The sequence below is a fragment of the Petromyzon marinus genome, chromosome 69 (genome assembly GCF_048934315.1).
Source record: "Petromyzon marinus isolate PM22_M1 ecotype Great Lakes invasive population chromosome 69, UKy_Petmar_22M1.pri1.0, whole genome shotgun sequence".
NCBI lineage: Eukaryota > Metazoa > Chordata > Hyperoartia > Petromyzontiformes > Petromyzontidae > Petromyzon > Petromyzon marinus.
The window spans coordinates 1,296,879-1,317,838 of record NC_133735.1 but is presented as its reverse complement, the minus strand read 5'-3'; the positions used below and the strand labels follow the sequence as shown (position 1 = coordinate 1,317,838).

Genomic DNA, 20,960 nt, shown 5'->3' with positions numbered 1-20,960 from the left:
AAACCTGGTCAACTTAGAAATATAATGCAATACAACGTAATCAACCCTACCTGGTTGATTACGCTCTTCCAAAGATTGCTAAATTTGAGAGACAAAACACGGACACGGAGACACATATACAGACACATCAGCAGAGAGAGACACACACATAGGCACACAGAGAAACATGGCCTCTGTGTCGAGGACTTAAATAGAGAGAGGGGGGCAGAGAGAGAGGGGGGGGGTAGATAAATTAGCATGTCAATGAGAGCTTTGGAGCTTTCGTGACTGCAGGAAATACTAAAAAGAACATGGAGACAGAGAAAATAAACTGAATAAAAAAACTTAGTAAAATTTGGGAAAGTAATGCAATGCAACACAGAGAGTCGGTCAACACACAATTAACGCATAGCCTGGTTGATTACGTTCTTCCAAAGATTGCTAAATTAGAAGTTAAGTGTAAAATTTGAGAAAGAGACAAGACACAAACACGGAGACACAAAGACAGACACAAGCAGAGAGAGACAACACATTTACAATTTGAGTACGAGGTTTTGCTGGTAATTGCATTCAGCATCATCGGGCGATTTTGCAAATCGTACTCGAATTGTAAATGTTGTAGATTTTCTCTCCAATACACGGATGGGCTGAAGTAGTCATTAATTGGCGCATTTTGTTTAAGTGACAAACCTGACTGGCTGTGTAGGGAGGTAGAGGGTTACTAAACATTTATACTTATGCGAACTAACACAAAAACCTTTAATATGAATAATATTGCTTGCAAAAGCCTACGTGTTAAACTGGCGTTCTGTTAGTCTGCTGAAACAGCGTGTGCACTGAGGGTGAATCTTGCGTGAGGATTGCATCAGGGACACCCTAGGCCACTGCAATTTGCATGTTTTCCAATTACTTCAACGATAACCTGATGGGAATTAATTGTTGAATGCTTAATTCCGACCTGCAACGGTTGTGCGTAATCTGATTGGGTTGAGTGCCATTTTACTGCAGGACTTTAACAGAGGCGAAGGCGTTCAAGGTGCTGAAGTTAATACGCCGAGCAATAAAAAGCCGAGCAATAAAACGTGCGGGGCGGGCATGCGGTTCGCACAGTTAAATTGTGTGGCACGACCAGGAAGTGGGGGTGGGCGGGGCGTTGATTTCCCCACCCAGAATGCGAAATCAACAAAATCAGATCCGATCCGAACGTTAATCACTGTCGCGGGTTTCACATTTCCATAACTTGTAAACAATTAACACATTCCTGTGGAGGGAGCTGGTAGGAACGTTGGGTTGCTCGGTCAATGGCCAGGGTCAACGGCGGCGTGGTGTATTCCGCAAATATGCCCGACTGTGAGGGCGGGCACAAGCCGGCGTGAGTAGGTTAAACCTTGAGTTTTATAAGGGCACCACGGGGTGACCAGCCCCTCCCCACCCAGCCCCACCCCTCCCACCACCCAGCCCCACCCTCCCCTCCCCACCCAGCCCCTCCCCACCCAGCCCCTCCCTACCCTCCCCTCTCCACCCAGCTCCACCCTACCCTCCCCTCTCCACCCAGCCCCACCCCTCCCACGTGGACAGACATCCAGACATACACACTTAATCCCCTGCCTCCTGTGAGAATTAATCCCGGTTGGGCTTCCAGTCCATATAAGGGCATCACGGGGTGACCAGCCCCTCCCCACCCAGCCCCACCCCACCCAGCCCCACCCCTCCCACCCCCCACCCAGCCCCACCCTTCCCACCCAGCCCCTCCTCACCCTCCCCACCCAGCCCCTCCCTACCATCCCTTCTCCACCCAGCCGCACCCCTCCCACGTGGACAGACATCCACAGACATGCACAATTAATCCCCTGCCTCCTGTGAATTAATCCCGGTTGGGCTTCCAGTGCACTACGTTTCCTACCAGTAAAATCACGCTGTACACATCTGCCATCCACACGCACCCATTCTTAAGCGCTGTCCAGGCTCGGCGCTGCTGATATCTGGTGACATCCCGCACCAAAGACAAAGATCCCCTGTGTAGCCTTAATAGACTGTTGGAACAAGTGCTGTTCACAAGAAGCACCTATGAAGGCCAGCACGGCACACCGAGGGGGTGGGTGGCCAGCACCATGCCCGACCGCCTTTGTCTCCCCAGCGGCGACATTTAAACATCGTACCAGGTTATAATTTGAGGCTGAGTTGACCTAGGGGAGCCGCTGTACGGGTTCAGATAATCGTCACTGGTGTTGACCTTGAGCGAGAATCGAACTTGGGTCGCCAGGTTCATAGCGCAGTGCACTAACCACTGCACCACCACTCTGCACCACACACACGCGCATCCTACATCACACACACATCCTGCACTACACACATCCTGCACCACACAAGCATCCTGCACTACACACATCCTGCACCACACACATCCTGCACCACACAAGCATCCTGCACTACACACATCCTGCACCACACAAGCATCCTGCACTACACACATCCTGCACCACACACATCCTGCACCACACAAGCATCCTGCACTACACACATCCTGCACCACACAAGCATCCTGCACCACACACACACATCCTGCACCACACACACACATCCTGCACCACACACACACATCCTGCACCACACACACACCCTGCACCACCACACACACCACAGCTGTCTGCGCACCCACGCCCGTCGGGTGAATTCTCCCGTAGGCGGCGCCAACGGTGGAGTCCCTCGTGAGTCGGTCGACCAGCATGGAGAGCGCCGAGGGGTAGAAGTCCGTGTCTCCGTCCAAGGCCAGCACGTAGGTGTTGCGCTTCTTCCTCTGCGGCGGTGAACGGGGAGTAGTGGCATGGAGACAGATCAGCAACAGCGGTGGCATTACCGCCGTGACCTCGTACAGAGCAAGCAAAGCAACCCGCTCACTTAGCTCCTCAACCCCAACGCTCCTTCTCCAACCTCTAACAACCAAACACACAACGTATGCATGCTGTATGCAAGGAGGATGTCTCCCCCAATATTCAAATATGCTCAAAATGTCCCCCCCAATGTATTGCTATAAAACAAATTTCTGTTTATATGATTGTAGTTATGGTTGTACTTTATTAATCCCTGATCTCTGCCATTACATACAATGAAACAAGAAAAGGTAAATAAGAAAAAACAGAGCATTGGAATACAATACACTATTAGACATTATTGTAAAAAAAAAGTCCTATGTGTTAGTGAATATTTTTTATATATTTTAGGCAGGAAATGGCAGGAAACCAGTATTCAAATTAAGATTTTTTTTTCTGGGGGAGACCCCCTGGAAGACTTAGTCCCCCCCAATGTTGACTCCATGGCTACGGCCTTAGCTGTATGTATTGTATGTATGTATAACTTCTTTCGCATCGTATGTAGCCAACCATGTTCGTCAGGAAAGGATACAAACTAAACACAAACTGCATTTCACAGAAATGAGTGTTCAAATAGATTATTTAAAAGTGCATAGCTCCAGTGGATTCCTAATAACAACCACGCGGGTGGAGAGATCGTTTCTATCTGCAGCGCTACAACCTCTGGAAACAACCTCCCTGAAGCGGTGCACACACTCGACTCCATCGTCACTTCATTAAGTGACAACTCAACAGCAACAACGCGGCTCTTTTCGCTTGCGTACACCAACAACTAACTCCGGTCATCCTCGCAGCAGCGGCTTTGGGCGAGCCATCGAACAAAGATGGGCACTGCATCTCGCGCTTTCAGATGCGCTTCTACGGTTGTCTGGAACGCTCTTCCTTCCGATATTAGGAAGCAACTGGAGGTTTGCACTTTTAAATAATCAATTAGATTGGAAACTACATTCTCTAGAACTGCTTTTTGTGTTTGGTTTGTTGTCCTGCCCCCACACCTCCGATTAGCACGGTTGGCTACGTACGGTGTGAAAGAAGTTAAACATAAATACAACTAAATTTCAGCCGCAAACCTATTTTACACTTCTATTTTAAACAACTGTAATAAGTGTATATATTTTTTTCTTTTTGTATAGAAAGTTATATTGCTATTGTAGTGACCTATATTGGGTCACTACGGTGTTTAGCACCAGTTACTGACAGAATAGGGGAACTGTGCGTGTTAGAGCCTCTCTCTGGCACCAGAGTATGTTTGGCATGGAAGGGCGCCCTACGGGGCATGTTTCTGGTGACTATCAGAGAGAGGGCAGTTGAGGACGTGACAGTCTAGGTGAACCCGAGAGGGCACGTGACCAGGACAGGATAATGAGGGGGGCCAAAAGGTGGCGAGAGGGACACGTGATATTAAGCCCATAACCTTCTGGTAATATCCAGAAGGGTGCGTGGCCGAGGGCGGAGCCAGGCCACGCTCAGGGGCATAAAAGGGAGGTCCCGAGAGCCGATCCAGGCTGTCTGTTGGAATGGAACGCGTCGGTGCTACGCCTCTTCGATCCTCGGTCGTCGGTCTTTATGCTTGGCATCGTGGGTCAGGCAGTGTGTTACTTACTGACCCGGTTATGTAGTTACCCCGTTGTGGTCTAGTTACCCGTTGTCGTCTAATTAACCTGCTGTATGTTTATGTAGTTACCCTGTTGGGGTGTAAGAATAAACGTGTTGCCTCCGAGTTCAAGTGTGTACCTCCGTGGAACCCACTACACTATTTTGAGTATCAACGTGATGATGGCGCGTTGAGTGACAGATTGTGCCAGAAAGGCAACCAAAGATTAACTTCTAAATGTGCCGACTCTGCGTGCAGAGACACGCATAGTGCACGCTATGACTGGGCCTCGACCCAGAGGGAAAGGGCCTGAGAGAGAGAGAGAGACCCTCTAACAAACGAAACAATTTAAATTTACTAGGCAAGACCCACTGAGCAATTAGCTCTTTTCAGAAGCGACCTGGCTATCACAAATAATAGCTCAACAAAGTGGATTATCACTTGGATATTTATAGCAGCCAAATACACGAAATGCGTGATGTTGATTCTAAATGTGGAGGGAAAAACCGGAGGACCCAGAGATATATCCATGCGGCCAAGGGGAGAGAGACACGTAAACTTAAAATATGCAGGCATCAGGGTCGGGATCGAACGCAGTGCCTCCTGCATACCAAGCGAGGTAGTTAAAATCTCGCCATGGCGGCACCCTAGCAGGGTGTATTTGGCCTACACTTCCACACTGCTCCCACGTCTTGGGAGAAGTATAATTGGGTAGGCCCTGCACGTTCCCTGGATGGGCAGCTTGCGTGCGGTTCGCGTGCGGTGGGGTAGAGTGCGAATACTCACACTCTACCCCACCGCATGTAGAACTGCCCATCCACGGAATGTGCAGGGCCTACCCATTTATACTGCTAAGTTGAAAGTGGCCTCCCCTATGTCGGCTTAGCCTTAAATGAGTAAACATTAGCACTGGTGAGACAAAGACGGATGGGCGTGGTGTTGGACACACGACCCGCTCGCATGCCATCCCACCCTTAACAGGTGCTCGCTAACAGCACTTGCCTCAACAGTCTGTTAATGGATATATGAGGCGTCGTTGTCTTTGCAGTTTACAAAATCCTTACCTCTACCCATTCCTCTTGTTCATCTTTCTTAACTGTGTGGATCTTGTGGTAGATCTTCCAGCCAAGGAGGTAGTACAAGTACATCACCTGTACAGAACACGTCAAGGGGTTTAATAACAACAATCACCATCAGCAGCAGCAGCCGTGATTGATCCACTACTGGATTAAGACCTACCCAAGTCGTCGCGATGTTTCATGAGATCCTGAGTCGTTATCCACCCAGAACCTCTATTACCGACTGATTCCATCGCTCCATCTCCCCAGTGGTCACCTCTCCGCAATGAGTTATATTCTTTGGCTGCCGCTCCGTTATTATTCTCGACCCAATGGCCATGACAGCGCGTGCTGCTCAAGTGTAACTCAACAGCGCCACCAACCTTCCCCCCCCCCCCCCCCCCCAGTCGTGGATAGAAGGCAATAGAACAACACGCAAATGAGTATCGGCGTGAGATTGCTGTGATACATCGATAACAACCCTGGTGCAGTCATCATCATCATAGCACTCAACGGGTAACACCACGGAACACCAAATCAATCGAGTCGGGGAATACTCGGTCACGGACAACACTGCTGTGTGCAACTCGTTTACAGCACTTGCCCCAAAAAGCCTGCTGAGCCTATACGTGGTATCTTCGTCTCTATGGTGTGCACTGATTCGCACGTGAAACGAATTATTAATCATCACGTGATTTAATTTCAATATGAGAGCATGACTCTCGAGGTAGCATACAGATGGCTTCAATAGATGTGAGCTATTGCCATCTGCTTCTTACGGCTGATGCTGATGTCGACTCGTAGAGCGAGCTGTAAATTTACATCGAGGTGGTTGACGATCCAGATGATTGCGTCAGGAGTAGCGGAGTGGCGAATCATCGCTGCTGTGATGATGCCTCTCCCTTCATTCGTGTTGTGAATCGGGTGTTGAGTCGTTGTGTGTTCAGTCGCTCTGTTCCAGGTGGTGACCACTGTAGATATTAGGAATGCACCGAAGCTGTGCACTTTTAACTCTAGATTGGATACTAATTTATTTAGAACTGCTTTTTGTGTTTATTTATTTTTATCTTTCTCTGTACCACCAATTAGCATGGTTGGTGAGGTACAGTGCGATAGAAGTTCAACAAACATACGTATCGTCGCCGGACACTGACCGAGATATTTACTTTTCCAATTGTGCATAATCGTCATCGTCATGTATAAGCACATCAGCTGTTGCTGTTGCTACTATGCTCTAAGTGTGGATGCGGTTGTAGGGTTTGTGGCCCAATGAGATTTGGGGCAGAAGATCTGAAGCCCAGGGATGCAACAAATACCTGGGACCAGCGCTTGCGGTGGCGGATCATCTCCTTGTCTTTGAGGTGCACGCACAGCGAGTTGCCGTGCGAGAGTTTGTAGAAGAGTCGCGCTCCGTACGGCGTCTGAGTCCTCTCCATTGAGGGCGCCTCTTGTGGAATCTTCGAGTTTTTATCAAAATACCTTCACATCAGCAGCACAAGCGAAAGAGAAGACGTGCTCCAATTACTATGTTCCATTGCTGCTACTGCTGTCATATCTGGGATGAAGTCCCCAGTTGCCACCTCACTGCTGCACTCGAATTTTTTTTATAATTTTGATTATTTTGCTGCTATAAATTTCCACATGATAAGCCACTTCGTTACGCTATCATTTGCGGCCAGTGCGCTTCTAAAAAAAGATTATACCTCAGTGGGTCTTACCTGGTAAAAAAAAAGAATAGTTTCGTTTTATTTGTGATCTGCTAACTTGTCCTATACTTTGCACTCCTATCGTGTTGTTTGTTGAGGTAACGGTCTGACCCGCCCCTGCTGGACATCTGTGAAATAGAGCTTTTAGCTCATCGAATTCCTCCTGCAGTATAAATACATATTCTGATTCGGAATTGAGTAAAGCAGCAGCAGTCGTGGGTGACTGATGATCCAGCACTCAAAGATTATTTCCCAGTCGTTTGCTTGCTCTCTGCCAGTCAGTCGCCTCCGTATCTCACTTCTATCGCTACTACTTCTACAACCATTGCTACTGTTCACACGAATTTCGCTGCTCGATTGCTCCACCCACGGCGAGGGCCTCGGTCGCCCAGACTGAGTCGTCTCGTTGCCCAAATTCTTACCAACGCACGAACAAAAGACAAAGATCCCGCCGTATAGCCTTCAACAGAGTGTTGGGGCAAGGGCTGTTAGCCAGTAGCACCCATGAAGGCCGGCCCGACACACAAGGGGGTGGGTGACCAGCACCACACCCGCCTGCTTTTATCTCCCCAGTGCTGCACCGTTTGTGTAAATTATGTTAAGCGCCTAGTCCGCTCTACAGCAAGGTTGGCTACGTATGGTGCAAAAAATAGTTCAACAGATGAGGTTTCTGCTCAATTCAACACGCGCGTGAACGTCCATCTATCACACCGCCCACCATAGTGTCTCTGTTTGCCGGCCAATTGTCAGTTTGTGCACCTTCGGATTTGCACTCAACAACGGTGATGGTGACGCAAGGAAGGCATTGCTAGCCCTGCGATCCGCACTCACGACGTTCATTTGCGTGACCATCACCAATCATCGTCATCGTTCACCATGATCTATTCACTTCTGAACGAAGGCATCGGCGCAACCTGTTGCCATCCTTCCCGTGGTCTCTCGCACCACAAGCTGAGCTTAACCACCCCGTGTCGTCCCGTGCTTTGTTATTACAAGGCCCGTGCCTCTATCCATCCATCCCTCCCTCCCTCAACCCACCCACCCACCCAGCTCATCGCTACCACAGAATAACATCCGGTGCACTGACCGGCACACTTCAGCGATGACGTCCGTGAGGCTGGTCACGAACTGGTTGACCCCCATGCGATCTCCCTTCCTCTCGAAGGCGTCGTCGAAGTAGATGTGAGCCGAGAAGTCGTACGGTTCCCGCTTCACCGTCTTCCCCTCCTCCTCATGATTATTCTCCTTCTCCCACTTCTTTTCCTCCTTTTCCTCCTTCTGCTTATTTTCCTCATTCTCTTTCTTCTTCTCTTCTTTATTTTTCTCCTTCTCCTCCTCCTTCTTCCCATCCTGCCCCTCCTTCCCCTCTTCTTCCTCCTTCTTATTCTCATTCTTCTCCATCTCCTCCTTTTTCTCATTCTTCTTCTTCCCTCCGCCGCGGGAACCGACGTTGAGATCCTTTGGCTCACTCCTGTCCAGCCTGGCAGCGGCAAGGGGGAAGGGTCGTTATTGTTATCCCGCCACACGCTCCCCATCGAGTCAAGGTCATGGTACAGCATCGCTCTCCTCTGCAATCGAGCGCTCTCCCAAGATCTTCCGCCGAAACGTTTCAAACACCTTTTTCATCCCACTGATCACAGCAAACTTCCACCGCATCCTACTGAGTTCAACTCACAACGATCTCTACCCATCGCCGGCACCGGCTTCTGGATGAGTGCGTTTCTCTGTAGCTGTACCAGTCAGCAGCCGTCTGGAGCTCTCTCTGTATCTCCCACTGGTGCACACGCAGGAGCAACCAAGAAGCAGACTCTAACCCATCCAGGCTCTCACCTGCCCAGGCTCTCACCTGTCGACGCTCTCAATATTAGCATGCATCATAATAATTTTTGTTGCGGGAGCCCAGACGTGTTAACTCAAGAGAAGTTTACAGCTTGCACAATTCACAAACATCGTTCAATGGTCACATACAAAGACCGGTCCGCGTTAAACACGATCAGCTGATTAGTTGCGACGTTCGAAGGAGGGCAAATGTTCTCGAGGTTAGTAACGCGCTGCTCCATGTGAAGATGTCATATTTACGAGCATCCAAAGAAAATTGAAAATACACCGCCCACAAATACTGCACTGCGTGTAAGCGGTTAAATGTCCAAGGTCGAAATATGACGGTCGTATATGCGACATGGTAATATGGCATTGCTGTAGATTGTCCAAATAAGAGCCACAGTAATGTGGTTCTATTTTGTTTAACATTTTTTCACCGGCATATGCATTGCTGCATATATCACGATATATTTTTTTCAGGACACTTTAAACGTGCAGTTTAGATTAATATCCTCAAATCTCGTTGAGCTGAAGGGAGGGACGCGGTAGCGTGGTAGCCTGACTGGTGTGGTGCCCTGCAGAAATGAATGTACGTATGTGTGGTGGACTTATTTCACACCATACATACCCAACCAAGATAATCGAATGTGCAGGAGAAGGACAACAATCTAAACACAAAAATAAATTCTGAAGAAATTAGTTGTCAATATTATTTAAAAGTAAATAGCTCCAGTTGTTTCCTAATATCGGAAGGAAGAGTGTTCCAGACGGCCGCAGAAGGGCATTTGAAAGTGCGCGGGGCCGTGACCACACCCCATCTGCATATTCGCGAGGGACCCCCACTGGCCCTTGGGATCCGGCCGCTTGATGGAATTGGGCGATAGGGAATACACCACCTCAGGATGGACGAGATGATCTTCGTCATCTCCTCCTTGGTCTCGTGCCACATGGTTGCGCACAACCCCTCTCTTGCTTGTGGTTGCTAGAGGATACAACGAGAAGATGAAATCATGTTCAGATTGAGAGAGGGAATCGCAGAGCGCGGTTCTCTGTTTTATGCATTGGGCATATTGTGGGATGGACATATTTCAGTCTGTAGAACAGAAGGGCAAACGTCACAAATCGTCATCATTATTAAATAAATTCAGAAAGAAAAAAATCCTGCTTTGATTACACTGCTCATACTTAACCTCCGACACTCAAAACACGAAACATAGACAAAGGCATCGATCAGACTAACACAAACTAAAAACAAAGATCGCCCATAGAGCCTTGAGAGACTGTTGGGGCAAGGGCTGTAAGCGACTAGCACCGATGAAGCGGGAAACGGGACTTGAGGGAGTTTATGGCCAGTCACACAGACACACACCTAGTCACACAGACACACACCTTGTCACACAGACATCTAATGACACTTACACCTCGTCACATAAATACAGCAAACAAAAAGAGTTCCCCTGTGTAGCCTGAACAAACTGTTGGGGGACGTGCTGATAGCGAGCACCTATGAAGGCCGGCACTGCACACAAGCGGGTGGGTGGCCAACACCACGCCCGGCCGCCTCCCCAGTGGTGATGTTTACACACCACACCAGTTACTAATTTGAGCAAGGGGAGGCCATGACCTATTCACACACACCTACTCACAGAGACACCTAGTCACACACACACTCCTACTCACAGAGACACCTGGTCACACACACACACACACCTACTCACAGAGACACCTAGTCACACACACACACCTACTCACAGAGACACCTAGTCACACACACACCTACTCACAGAGACACCTAGTCACACACACACACCTACTCACAGAGACACCTAGTCACACACACACACACACCTACTCACAGAGACACCTAGTCACACACACACACACACCTACTCACAGAGACACCTAGTCACACACACACACCTACTCACAAAGACACCTAGTCACACACACACACCTACTCACAGAGACACCTAGTCACACAACCGCCATTCGCCACTAAGTGGCGGTGACGTCACCACGACGCTTGTGCCAGGCCATGTGCACCTTGAGGCCACGTGAAGTGTCGAACGCCCGCTGGCAGGAGGTCACGGAGCAGACCCAGGTGCTACGGGTCGACTGACTGAGATGACTTGCTGATGCACCACCTGTGCCAACCTGCCGTGCTTTAGCCACACGGCGCTCGGCTCGTTGTTGTGAGCGTCGCTTCTCCACCCTCCGTTGTTGTTGGAGGGCGACTGCCTTCAACTGCCCAGTAGCATCCTTCACGAGCCTCCTCCACAGAGGCCGATCTTGACACCGCTGGTACCAGTCATCGGCAAGTCCACTCAGCTCCACGTCTCCCTGTACCACATCACTCCATCTCTTCTCTAGCCCGTGCCGCGCCCGCCTAGCCCCCTCGATCCGGCCGAACAAAAGCCGTTTCAACATGCGGTAGCTGGGCATGCGGGCTACATGAACCAACCTAGTCACACACACACACACCTACTCACAGAGACCCCTAGTCACACACACACCTAATACCTAGTCACAAATTAGTCATAGTCACACACGCTCATAGTCACACACGCAAGTCCAATACATCGCACCAACACCAACATACGGACCTCCTCTCCTCCAGCACCACCACCTCCTCCTCCTGCTGCTGCTGCCGCCGGTTGAGCAGCAGCCCCGCGATGAGACACGCAGGCTGCGGGGTGCGGCGCACGAAGAGCTCGCGTGTGCGCAACACGGGCGCCGCCGCCAGCAGCAGCGCCGCCAACCACAGAGCCCCGGCGCCGAACGTGGCCACGGCGTCCACCGCGGAGTCCTCGCCGGCGCCTACGAACGAGCAGACGGCGGCGGCCGTGCGGTCGTAGAAGAGTGAGGCGGTTGCGGGCGTCGTCCGATCGGAGCCGTTCCACCGTCGGACCGACTCGCAGTCGTAGCGAGAATCGCCCGAGGTGTCGAGCGCGAGGTGGAGGGCAAAGACCACTGCCAGGGCGGCGGGCGTGGCGAGGCAGAGCGGCGCGGCGAAGCAGCCCCCCTGCTGGCGGATCTTGCAGGCGGCGTTCGCGAGCCACTTGCAGAGGATGGAGGCGCCCGTCTGCACGCCCAGCAGAGCCAGGGCGAGTGCAATGCTCTCGCGGTGTTCCGTGATGCTGGCGATGGCGCTGAAGCTCCTCCACTCGCCCTCGACGCCCGCGTCCAGCAGCACGACCGCCACGATGATGAGCGTGCGCACGAGCGAGCCGTAGAACTCGGCGAGGTTCCGCGATTCGCCGATGGCGTTGCGGAATTCCCGGAGCCAACCGGCGGGCAGGAAGTTCTCCCACCACGACAGGGACACGAGCAGCAGGCTCAGCAGCAGCAGCGCCAGGTGCGCGAACCTTCTTGCCTCCGTGGAGCCATCGTCGGGCGCCACCAACGCCGCCTTGGCGACCGACAGTGCTAAGGCGACGAGACAGCAGCAGAGGGAGGCCAGACTCAGGAGCTTGGACGTCCGGGGCGGCTTCCTGCGTCCCGTCCACCTGCCGGCGAACTGCAGCGCGCTCGGCACCAGGGTGACACCGTTGAGGAGGAGGATGCTGCTGAGAAGGTTCGCCGACTCCGCCGGGAGGACGACGATGGCCATGAGCGCCGCTCCGAGGCCGATGAAGCCTTCCAGCAGGCAGTTCTGGGTGACGCCCAAACAAACGCAAGGACACTGAGACATAGAGAGATTGAGGATTGTTGGAATGGTGAAACACACGCCAAACAAACACCGGCGCTATCGTGGTTTGTTTTTTAAAGGCCTAATTGTCGTCTTTGTACAAAACAGGTGACAACTGCGCTGGCCAACGTTGGTGAGGCTTGGGAAAAAATCAACCCCCACTGATGGACATGGCCCAACGTGGATTAACGACAACAACAAGACCTCCTTAAAAGGAATGCATACATCAAGGCCCCGCAGAGTTTGTTATTAAGGTTGTTATTGTTTCTAGATTTGAAGCTTTCGCGACTGCAAGGATCCATACTCTTCGGTTCTATTCGGTAAAGTCACGTAGGTAAAAAATAAAAACAAAAATCACGACGTTTCGGCCACAACACAAGTGGCCTTCATCAGGTGAAGGGGACCGTACTGTCACGAGGACAGCGTTGGAGTGAAGACAGTCCAGCCCAGGTCGCGTCCTTTTAAGCTGTGTGGGAGGACACAAAACGCTTTGGCAAAGGAATTAGCATAAAATTACCGTAAAGTGCAATAGGACCGGCAAGGAGGGGGGAGAGGGGGAGGGGAGTGTGAAGGGGAATGACCGTAACGTAGAGGACCGGCACGGGGGAGGGGGGTTTACAAATGTGGTGTGAAGTGAAATAGAACATCTTTCCAATGATTGCTTAATTTGAAACCATCTTCTCGGCTGAAATTGTTTCTGTGTTTGTAAATATGAATTGCCTCGTGGATAAATCTCTGATGAAAACCCGTGGCTTTACAAAGGACCTTGGTATCGGAGAAAATGATATCGTGATCACCCTCAGCGTTGTAACAGTGGTCAGCTACGGCAGAAGAATTCGTTCTGCCGTGTTTGAAATCTGATTTGTGCTCGCGAATTCGGTCAGAGACATGTCGTTTCATCTCACCGATATAGCAATCACCACAAGTGCAGCTCAATTTGTAAACCCCGGGGTACTAAATCATACCAGACATTAAACTAATTTCAATGGTAGTATATTTATCCAAGTAGTGATATACCGAACTTTCATTGCAGCTTATTTCACTTCAAACCACATTTGTAAACTCCCCTCCCCCCCCCGTGCTGATCCTTTACGTTACGGTCATTCCCCTTCACACTCCCCTCCCCCTCTCCCCCCTCCTTGCCGGTCCTATTGCACTTTACAGTCATTTTATGCTAATTCCTTTGTCAAAGCGTTTTGTGTCCTCCCACACAGCTTAAAAGGACGTGACCTGGGCTGGAATGTCTTCACTCCAACGCTGTCCTCGTGACAGTACGGTCCCCTTCACCTGATGAAGGCCACTTGTGTTGTGGTCGAAACGTCGTGATTTTTGTTGTTTCATTTTTTACCTACGTGACTTTACCGAATAGAACCAAAGAGTATGCTGTTATTGTTGTTAATTGGCCTTGGGCACCACTGCCAACGCAGCTGCAGCATCCCCAACATACTCTTTCCACATTTTGTATGTCCAGCAATGGATTGTCAAATGACTCCGTGAATGATATTCATTGTTTAATTTTTGTTAGCGACATAGACGCGGTGGTGCTGCTGCGAGGTAATGGTCAGCACAGTCGACGTGCAATTCCTTAGGCCGCCGGGTCTATCTCCCAGTGCGGCAGCTGAAATAAACGGGCGAGTTTGTGACGTCTCCTCGCTCTGTCCACCCAGAACCAAGGGGGAGCGTGGGGGGGGGGGGGGATCTAGCAGAATAATTTACATTTATACTTGAGGAATGCGATGAGCTATACAACTCTTTTTCTTAGATGTCCATTCGAGGTGGGTCAGATCGTTACAACAACAAACAATACAAAAAACACGGAAGTGTAAAGTATGGGAAAGATAAGCAAATCACTTATAAACAGAATTAACAAAAAAAATACTTTAGCAGGTAAAGTCCACTGAGCTATTAGCTTCTTTTTTCAGAAGCCATAAACGATAGCTCAACGAAGTGGCTTATCACGTGGACATTTATAGCAGCCAAATACTCCACCCAGGGAGAATATGCACACTCCAAATAAACAGGCGTCAGAGTCCGGATCGAAATCACGACCTGTATACTAGGATAGGAATATAACATCTCGCCATCGTGGTGACCCATTCGCTTCCTCTTCCCTCCCCTCGCCCCTCAACTCCGTCTCTTTCTTCTTTTTATAGCTCTTCCGTTACCCCTAAGTATGCCTCTATCACTCTCACTCATTCCTCAATCCTTGTAACACGCCCGTGTACACTAGATCATTCCATTCTGTAAATGTTATGCAAGCTACATCATAGAGTGCATTGGGAGAAGGCGCTCTATAGAAATATAGCTTAGATTAGACATGGGCTTGCAGCGTGGACAAGTAGGGAGCACGCGTTGACAGAGCAACTTCAAGACTGCACCTTTGCCTTGACCTCTGTCCATCTTTGTCTCTCTGAATCTTACCAGAGCGATCATCTTCCGATTGGAGACATCGGAGTTCTTGAAGGCGAGCCGGAGGCCGCAGCGGATGGAGCTGAAGATGTTGGGGAGGACGAGAACGAAGGCGAGGACCCAGGAATAGAACTGGTTCTGGTCGAGCTCGCCGGCCTGTCTGGCGACCCTCTTGATCTCGGCCAAGTACACCAGGCTCAGCTGCATTCCACCACATTGCGCACGCGAGACAGAAAAAAGCGTCACGATACTCTGCGCATCGTATCTATATAGGGAATCCTCGTTGAGCGTGCGGCATTCACTCTCCGCGTCTTCTGCTTTCACGCAATTTATATTTTATGGAAGGTGTTTCATTAAACGCACACTGCGCCTGCTATAACGCGAGTCTAGTATGTGACAGACTTCTAGCTATAACGTGAATCTTGCTTGTGGCACACTGCTCGCTATACATGTGCAGTTAACCCTCCTCAGATTTCTGCAACTGCCTGATGATGCTGGCTGTAACTCCCAGCGAGGCGTCCATACCCAGTTGGTGAACGTGTGTGAATCACTCTCGAACAACAACAACAACAACCACACCAATGGTGCTCAACGTCAATCAATAAATCAATGCTCCTGCTGCTGCTGAAGCAGTAATACACATTGATTGGCTGCACATTTGTTCAGTGACAACCTCATTAATTAAGTATGGCTTAAGTGAGATATATCTCGTCTATGTACACGGGTGTGCCTGTGTGTATCCGCAACATCTGAAAGGCATTGCTGTGTCAGCGGTTATGGTGAGGGCAGTGTAAAGTATTTCATGACATGACAAAAAAATAAATATGCTTACAGAATACAATAAAACCCACAGACCGAGACGTCCCACAGGTTGTCATCGATGAGACTAAGAATAATAGCAACCGAGATGCCGACTACATGAACACGATGTGAGGGTTGAGGTGACGAGATGTTATCTCGCTCGTCTGGTACACAGGAGCTCGTGGGTTCGATCCCGTCCCTGACGATGCCTATTTTATATTTAGAGTCTGCGTGGTCTCTCTCTCCCCGTGGTCGTGTGGATTTTTCGCTGGATCCCCCAATTTTTCTCTCCACATTTAGAATCAACATCACGCGTTCAGAGTATTTAACTGCTATACATTTCCAAGTGATGATGATACATCACTAAGTCGAGCTATCATTTGTGGCCAGGTCGCTCATGACATTTTTATTCTATGCAACTCAGTGGGCTTTTCCTAGTAAAATAAAAATTTGTTTTAGTTTTTTTCATATCGAGGGCATGTGTGTATGTATCTTGAGCTTCTTTCCCACTGTAAGTAGCCAACCGTGCTAATCGGAGGTGTGGGAAACGAATCGCGTGATCGTGCAGCAATGAGGTGAGGCTGGGGAGAGAGGTGAGGGAGTTCCTCCTCCTTTCTCCTCACCTTGCTGAGCACCGCCGTTCCGAACACGGCGAGGAAGAGCAGTGTCAGGAGGATAAACCTGAGAACCCGAAGACCCCGAGTTGAGGACTCCTCCTCATCGATGTCTGGGCGAATGTTGAACCTGTCCCAGGATCTACGGTGGAAACAGACGTTCGGTCGAGTCACAGTGAATGTTGTGTTGCGAAATTGCTCTCCGAAATCAGCTGCTGCTGTTGCTGAAGCTGCAGTAATGCAGTAGATCTTTTGTTCACGTAACAACTTTTTTAATTGGTTGCGTTAGGTGGAGGAAGCTTTGCGACACGACATTTTACACATACGATCTGACCCGAAAATCGATTACGAAGCACGATAAGTGGTCGCAACAGTCTACACTTTGCTAGATTCAGTCGAATAACTTCAGAGCTTTAATCGACGATATTCGTTGCCAATAGGAAGAAGACGTTGACGAAGCAAATGGAGAGGAGGGCAAAAAAACAACCCTCTTATAATTGCGCAAAGGAGACTGGATCGGTGGACGCTGGGCATTGCACGAAGAGGCAAGGAGAGGAAGACCATGCGTGACCATTCTGGTCAGCGTGGACTGGGGAAGATGCCACTTTGTGACCGATGCTCACCCATGCCTGAGAGGAAATTGACATCTCCTATCGCCGAGGCTGGAGCGATGGCAACCTCTGCAACATTGATCCCAGACGACGATGACTCAAGCAGCTTGAGCGACGCATTCTGGGGCATTGCTTCGCTTTGCCAGAAACTGGTTGGCTATTAAAGCTAAACATAAGAGGGTCGGTTTTATTACGTAATTGTTTTTAAATATACATTTTAGTTCGTCGCCTACGATCGAATCACCCACCTGTTTGCTGGTGCTGCTGAGGTAACCAGGTTCACAGGACAGTTGGCTGACCATGATTTGTCTCACGCACGCAGTAACTCCATTATATGTTTTGACGAAAACGTACCAGTGTCTCCAATGCCACCAATTGGGGGTGATACGGAATTCGCAAAAATGTTATTTGCGTGTTTGGCCATTGCCGTTTCATTTGAATCTCGCCCCTCATCCGAGGCTAATCGACGCACGCAGACAATGAACATAATCGAGGGATGCTGCAGTGTTTGCGATTCTCCCGTTGCGGCAGCTGGCCTCTGTCCAACCAGCAGTTCAAGTCGATCGACTGATCGCATGTGGTGGGTTAAAGTGTGGGTACCCCCACCCATTCAATACGTCATTTAGGCCCGTCTCGAAGAGTGGGCCGCATACAACCCTAGCGGGGGCCCATAGGACTCCCCGTGGTGAAGGGAGGCGCTGCCACCAGCAACACCACGGTGGCGAGATGTTATCTCCCTCGCCTGGTATGTAGGAGGTCGTATATTCGATCCCGACCCTGACGCCTATTGCGCCTATTGTATATTTGGAGTTTGCATGTCCTCTCTCGCTGTCTCCCCATGGCCGCATGGATTTTTTTGCGGGTCCTCCGAGTTTTCCCTCCACATTTGAAATAAAAATCACGCGTTTAGAGTATTTGGCTGCTATAAATTCCCACATGATGAGCCATTTGTTTGAGCTATCATTTGTGGCCAGGTCGCATGTGAAAATAGCTTTACAGCACAGTGGGCATTACTTGGTAAAATAAAATAGTTTATATTTGTTTACTTGGTTTTAATCAGCTGATTTAGTATTCTTCGCTTAACGTACCTGGCGGTATGGTTCACCTGTCAGCCAATAATCGGTCATAGAAATATTCACGCGTCATTGTCAAAAACGCCGACGAAAATAACGTTAAATTGCAAGCCCGTGATTTCGGGACTTAAATATATAAGGCGCTAAATACTAAGACACATAAATAAGTATATATGTATGTTGACCTTTTTTCGCACCGTACAGATCCAACCGTGCTCATTGGAGGTGCGAAAACATATTTCCATGTATACATATATGTATATATGTCTAATCCAATTACATATACAGGATACGAATACGGTTCTGAGTCACGTGTGCATGAATGGAGAGATGCGCGATTGGAATTGCATCGAGAGACCAAAACAAAAAAACATCGAGCACGCGGATCAGAGAACGCATGCACGAGTTCAAGTCACACATTTCACAGCGCGAGTTACCCTGCGTTACTCTCTGACACGTCGAAGCGTGCGTTAGTGGTACGCGTTTTTTGGGAATGCATCGTCGCGAATCGTTGATGGTGGCCGACGGTCAAAAAAATCCTCGCGGACTGACGAAGCAAAGGAAGGAACGCGTCCGGGAGTACATCTGTCTGAGAGGCGGAGCAATGAAATGTTCTCGCCGACGGGCGAGAACATTCCACAAAGCACCGTGAGAGATGACACCGACTTGAGGCGGTGTTCATCCAGCAGTGGATGGATCATGGCTGATGCTCACAATAATTGATGGCGATTGTGGTTGTGGTGGTTGTGGGGGTGGTTGTGGTGTATGGAGTGGTAGTGTGGTAGTTAGCACACTAGCACGCTAACTACCACTCGTACAGACGATTATCTGTATCAGTCCTAGGCCTCCCCTAGGTCGACTCAACCTCAAATGAGTACATTTTTGTAAAAATCGCCACAAAGGAGATAAAAGCGGCTGAGCGTGGAGCTGGCCACCTACTCCCGAGTGTGCCATTCCAACCTTAATAGGTGCTCGATAACAGCACTTGGGCCAACAGTCTGTTAAAGCTATGAGGTGGATCTGTTTCTTTTGCGGTGGTTATGGTGGTAGTGTTGTTGGTACTGTGTTGTTGGTAGTGGTGGTTGTTATGGTGCTGGTTTTGGTTGTGGTGATTGTGGTGGTGGTGAAACGTTAACTTACTTCTCGCATTGGGTTTGGGGCTCCACTTCTTCTGATTGTGCTTTCCTCTGCACGTCCCTGCGTTCGTCCGCACACGGGCACTCGCATTTCCATTCAACAGCTCCCGCCTCTCCTTTCCCTGGTGGCTTTAAGGACTTCGGTGATGCTTGAGGCTTCGTCATCGCCCGTCTACGCGTTTGGGAGCTCAAATGCCGGTGGTGGTAGAGTCTCCCTCTCGGGTCTCCCTTCAATAATCATTAAACCCCTACCTGTCTGCGATGAGCTGTGGCGTGATTAATGGACATAACTCATCTGTAGAGCTCAACTGAGAGTCGTTGAGACAATCAGCCCAATAGTTTTATCTTTGAGATGCGATTGCGTTAATACGCTACACTCTTACAACGTGTATTATAATTGTCACACAAACTAGCGATAATGATTATTATAAAATTGGCAAGATTAGACTCCAGTGGTGAGGAAAGAAAACATCTGACACTGAATGCAGATATTTCAACTGTCTACATACTTCTACAGAGGCATCAGCACTGAGTCCTCTAGGGAGCGGGGTACTAGTCTCAGATAGCGTGGTAGCACCACTGATTATATATATCGAAAGGGAGCGATGACCCCGGGTTCAGTTTGACACCCTAATTTGCAGGTGGTCAATGACATAGCTGAGGGAGGCAGAGACTTGCTGAGTCACGGGGCATACAATTACAATGAGGAAGCTGATATTCTCTGCGGCTTAACGTTCACAGTCGCGATTTCGTGAGTTAATGTTCAAAGCAGCGTAATTCCGTCATCATCATTGTTTGCCATGAACAACATCAATCACGTCATCATCATTAACATTGAGTCATCAAACATCAACAACAGCGCCATCGCCATCATTAAATGCATTACCACCATTGCCACCATCATCATGATCATGATGAACATTAGCATCATTCATCAACATGTCCCACCAGCATCGTTACCAATAGATGATGGAATCCCGACGCCACGTTGGTTGTGGGAGCTGTTTCGACAATACTTGACCACCATGCTGGGTCAGTGTTCGCGACGAGTAGGGTGGAGGGGTGGGGAGGGGTGGGGATGGGTGGCGCAGTGGTTGGCGCATTTCGCTACGAACCCGAATACCCGAGTTCGATTCCCCGCTCACGGCCAACATCGGCGACGCCTATCTGAACCGGTCCTGGGCCTCCCCTAGGTCGACTTACCCTCACATGAGTATCTGGTGCGGTGCGTAAAAACATCGCCACTAGGGAGACAAAGGAGGCTGGGTGTGGTGCTGCTCACCCACCCTCTCGTGTGCTGTTCTGGCCTTCATAGGTGCTCGCTAACATCCCCTGCCCCACCAGTTTGTTCAGGCTATACGGGGTATATGTTTGAAAGGGTGGGGAGCGGCGGTACAGCGGTTAGCCCGTTGTGCTACGAACCCGGCCACCCGAGTTCAATTCCTGCTCACGGCCAGCACCAGTGACGATCACCAGAACCGGTTCTGGGCCAGAAATGAGTACCTGGTGTCGTGTGTAGCAAACATCGCCACGAGAGAGAAATGCGGCCGGGCATTGTGATAGCTACCCACCTCCTCGTGTGCCGTGCAAGACTTCTCAG

General features: G+C 49.8%; 1 protein-coding gene and 1 pseudogene across 1 annotated transcript; both read right to left on the bottom strand.

Annotated features, from left to right (window-relative positions):
- LOC116957730 (chitin synthase chs-2-like) overlaps positions 1-9,082 on the bottom strand; it is a 24,156-nt pseudogene extending 15,074 nt beyond the window's left edge.
- LOC142906719 (uncharacterized) lies at positions 8,600-20,960 on the bottom strand. Its single transcript, XM_076055095.1, has 6 exons — positions 19,365-20,960; positions 16,550-16,682; positions 15,138-15,326; positions 11,632-12,710; positions 9,925-10,010; positions 8,600-8,687 (listed from the first exon to the last, which is right to left on the bottom strand). The coding sequence occupies exons 1-5, from the start codon at positions 19,523-19,525 to the stop codon at positions 9,950-9,952; spliced, it is 1,623 nt and encodes a 540-aa protein (XP_075911210.1). The 5' UTR covers positions 19,526-20,960; the 3' UTR covers positions 8,600-8,687; positions 9,925-9,949.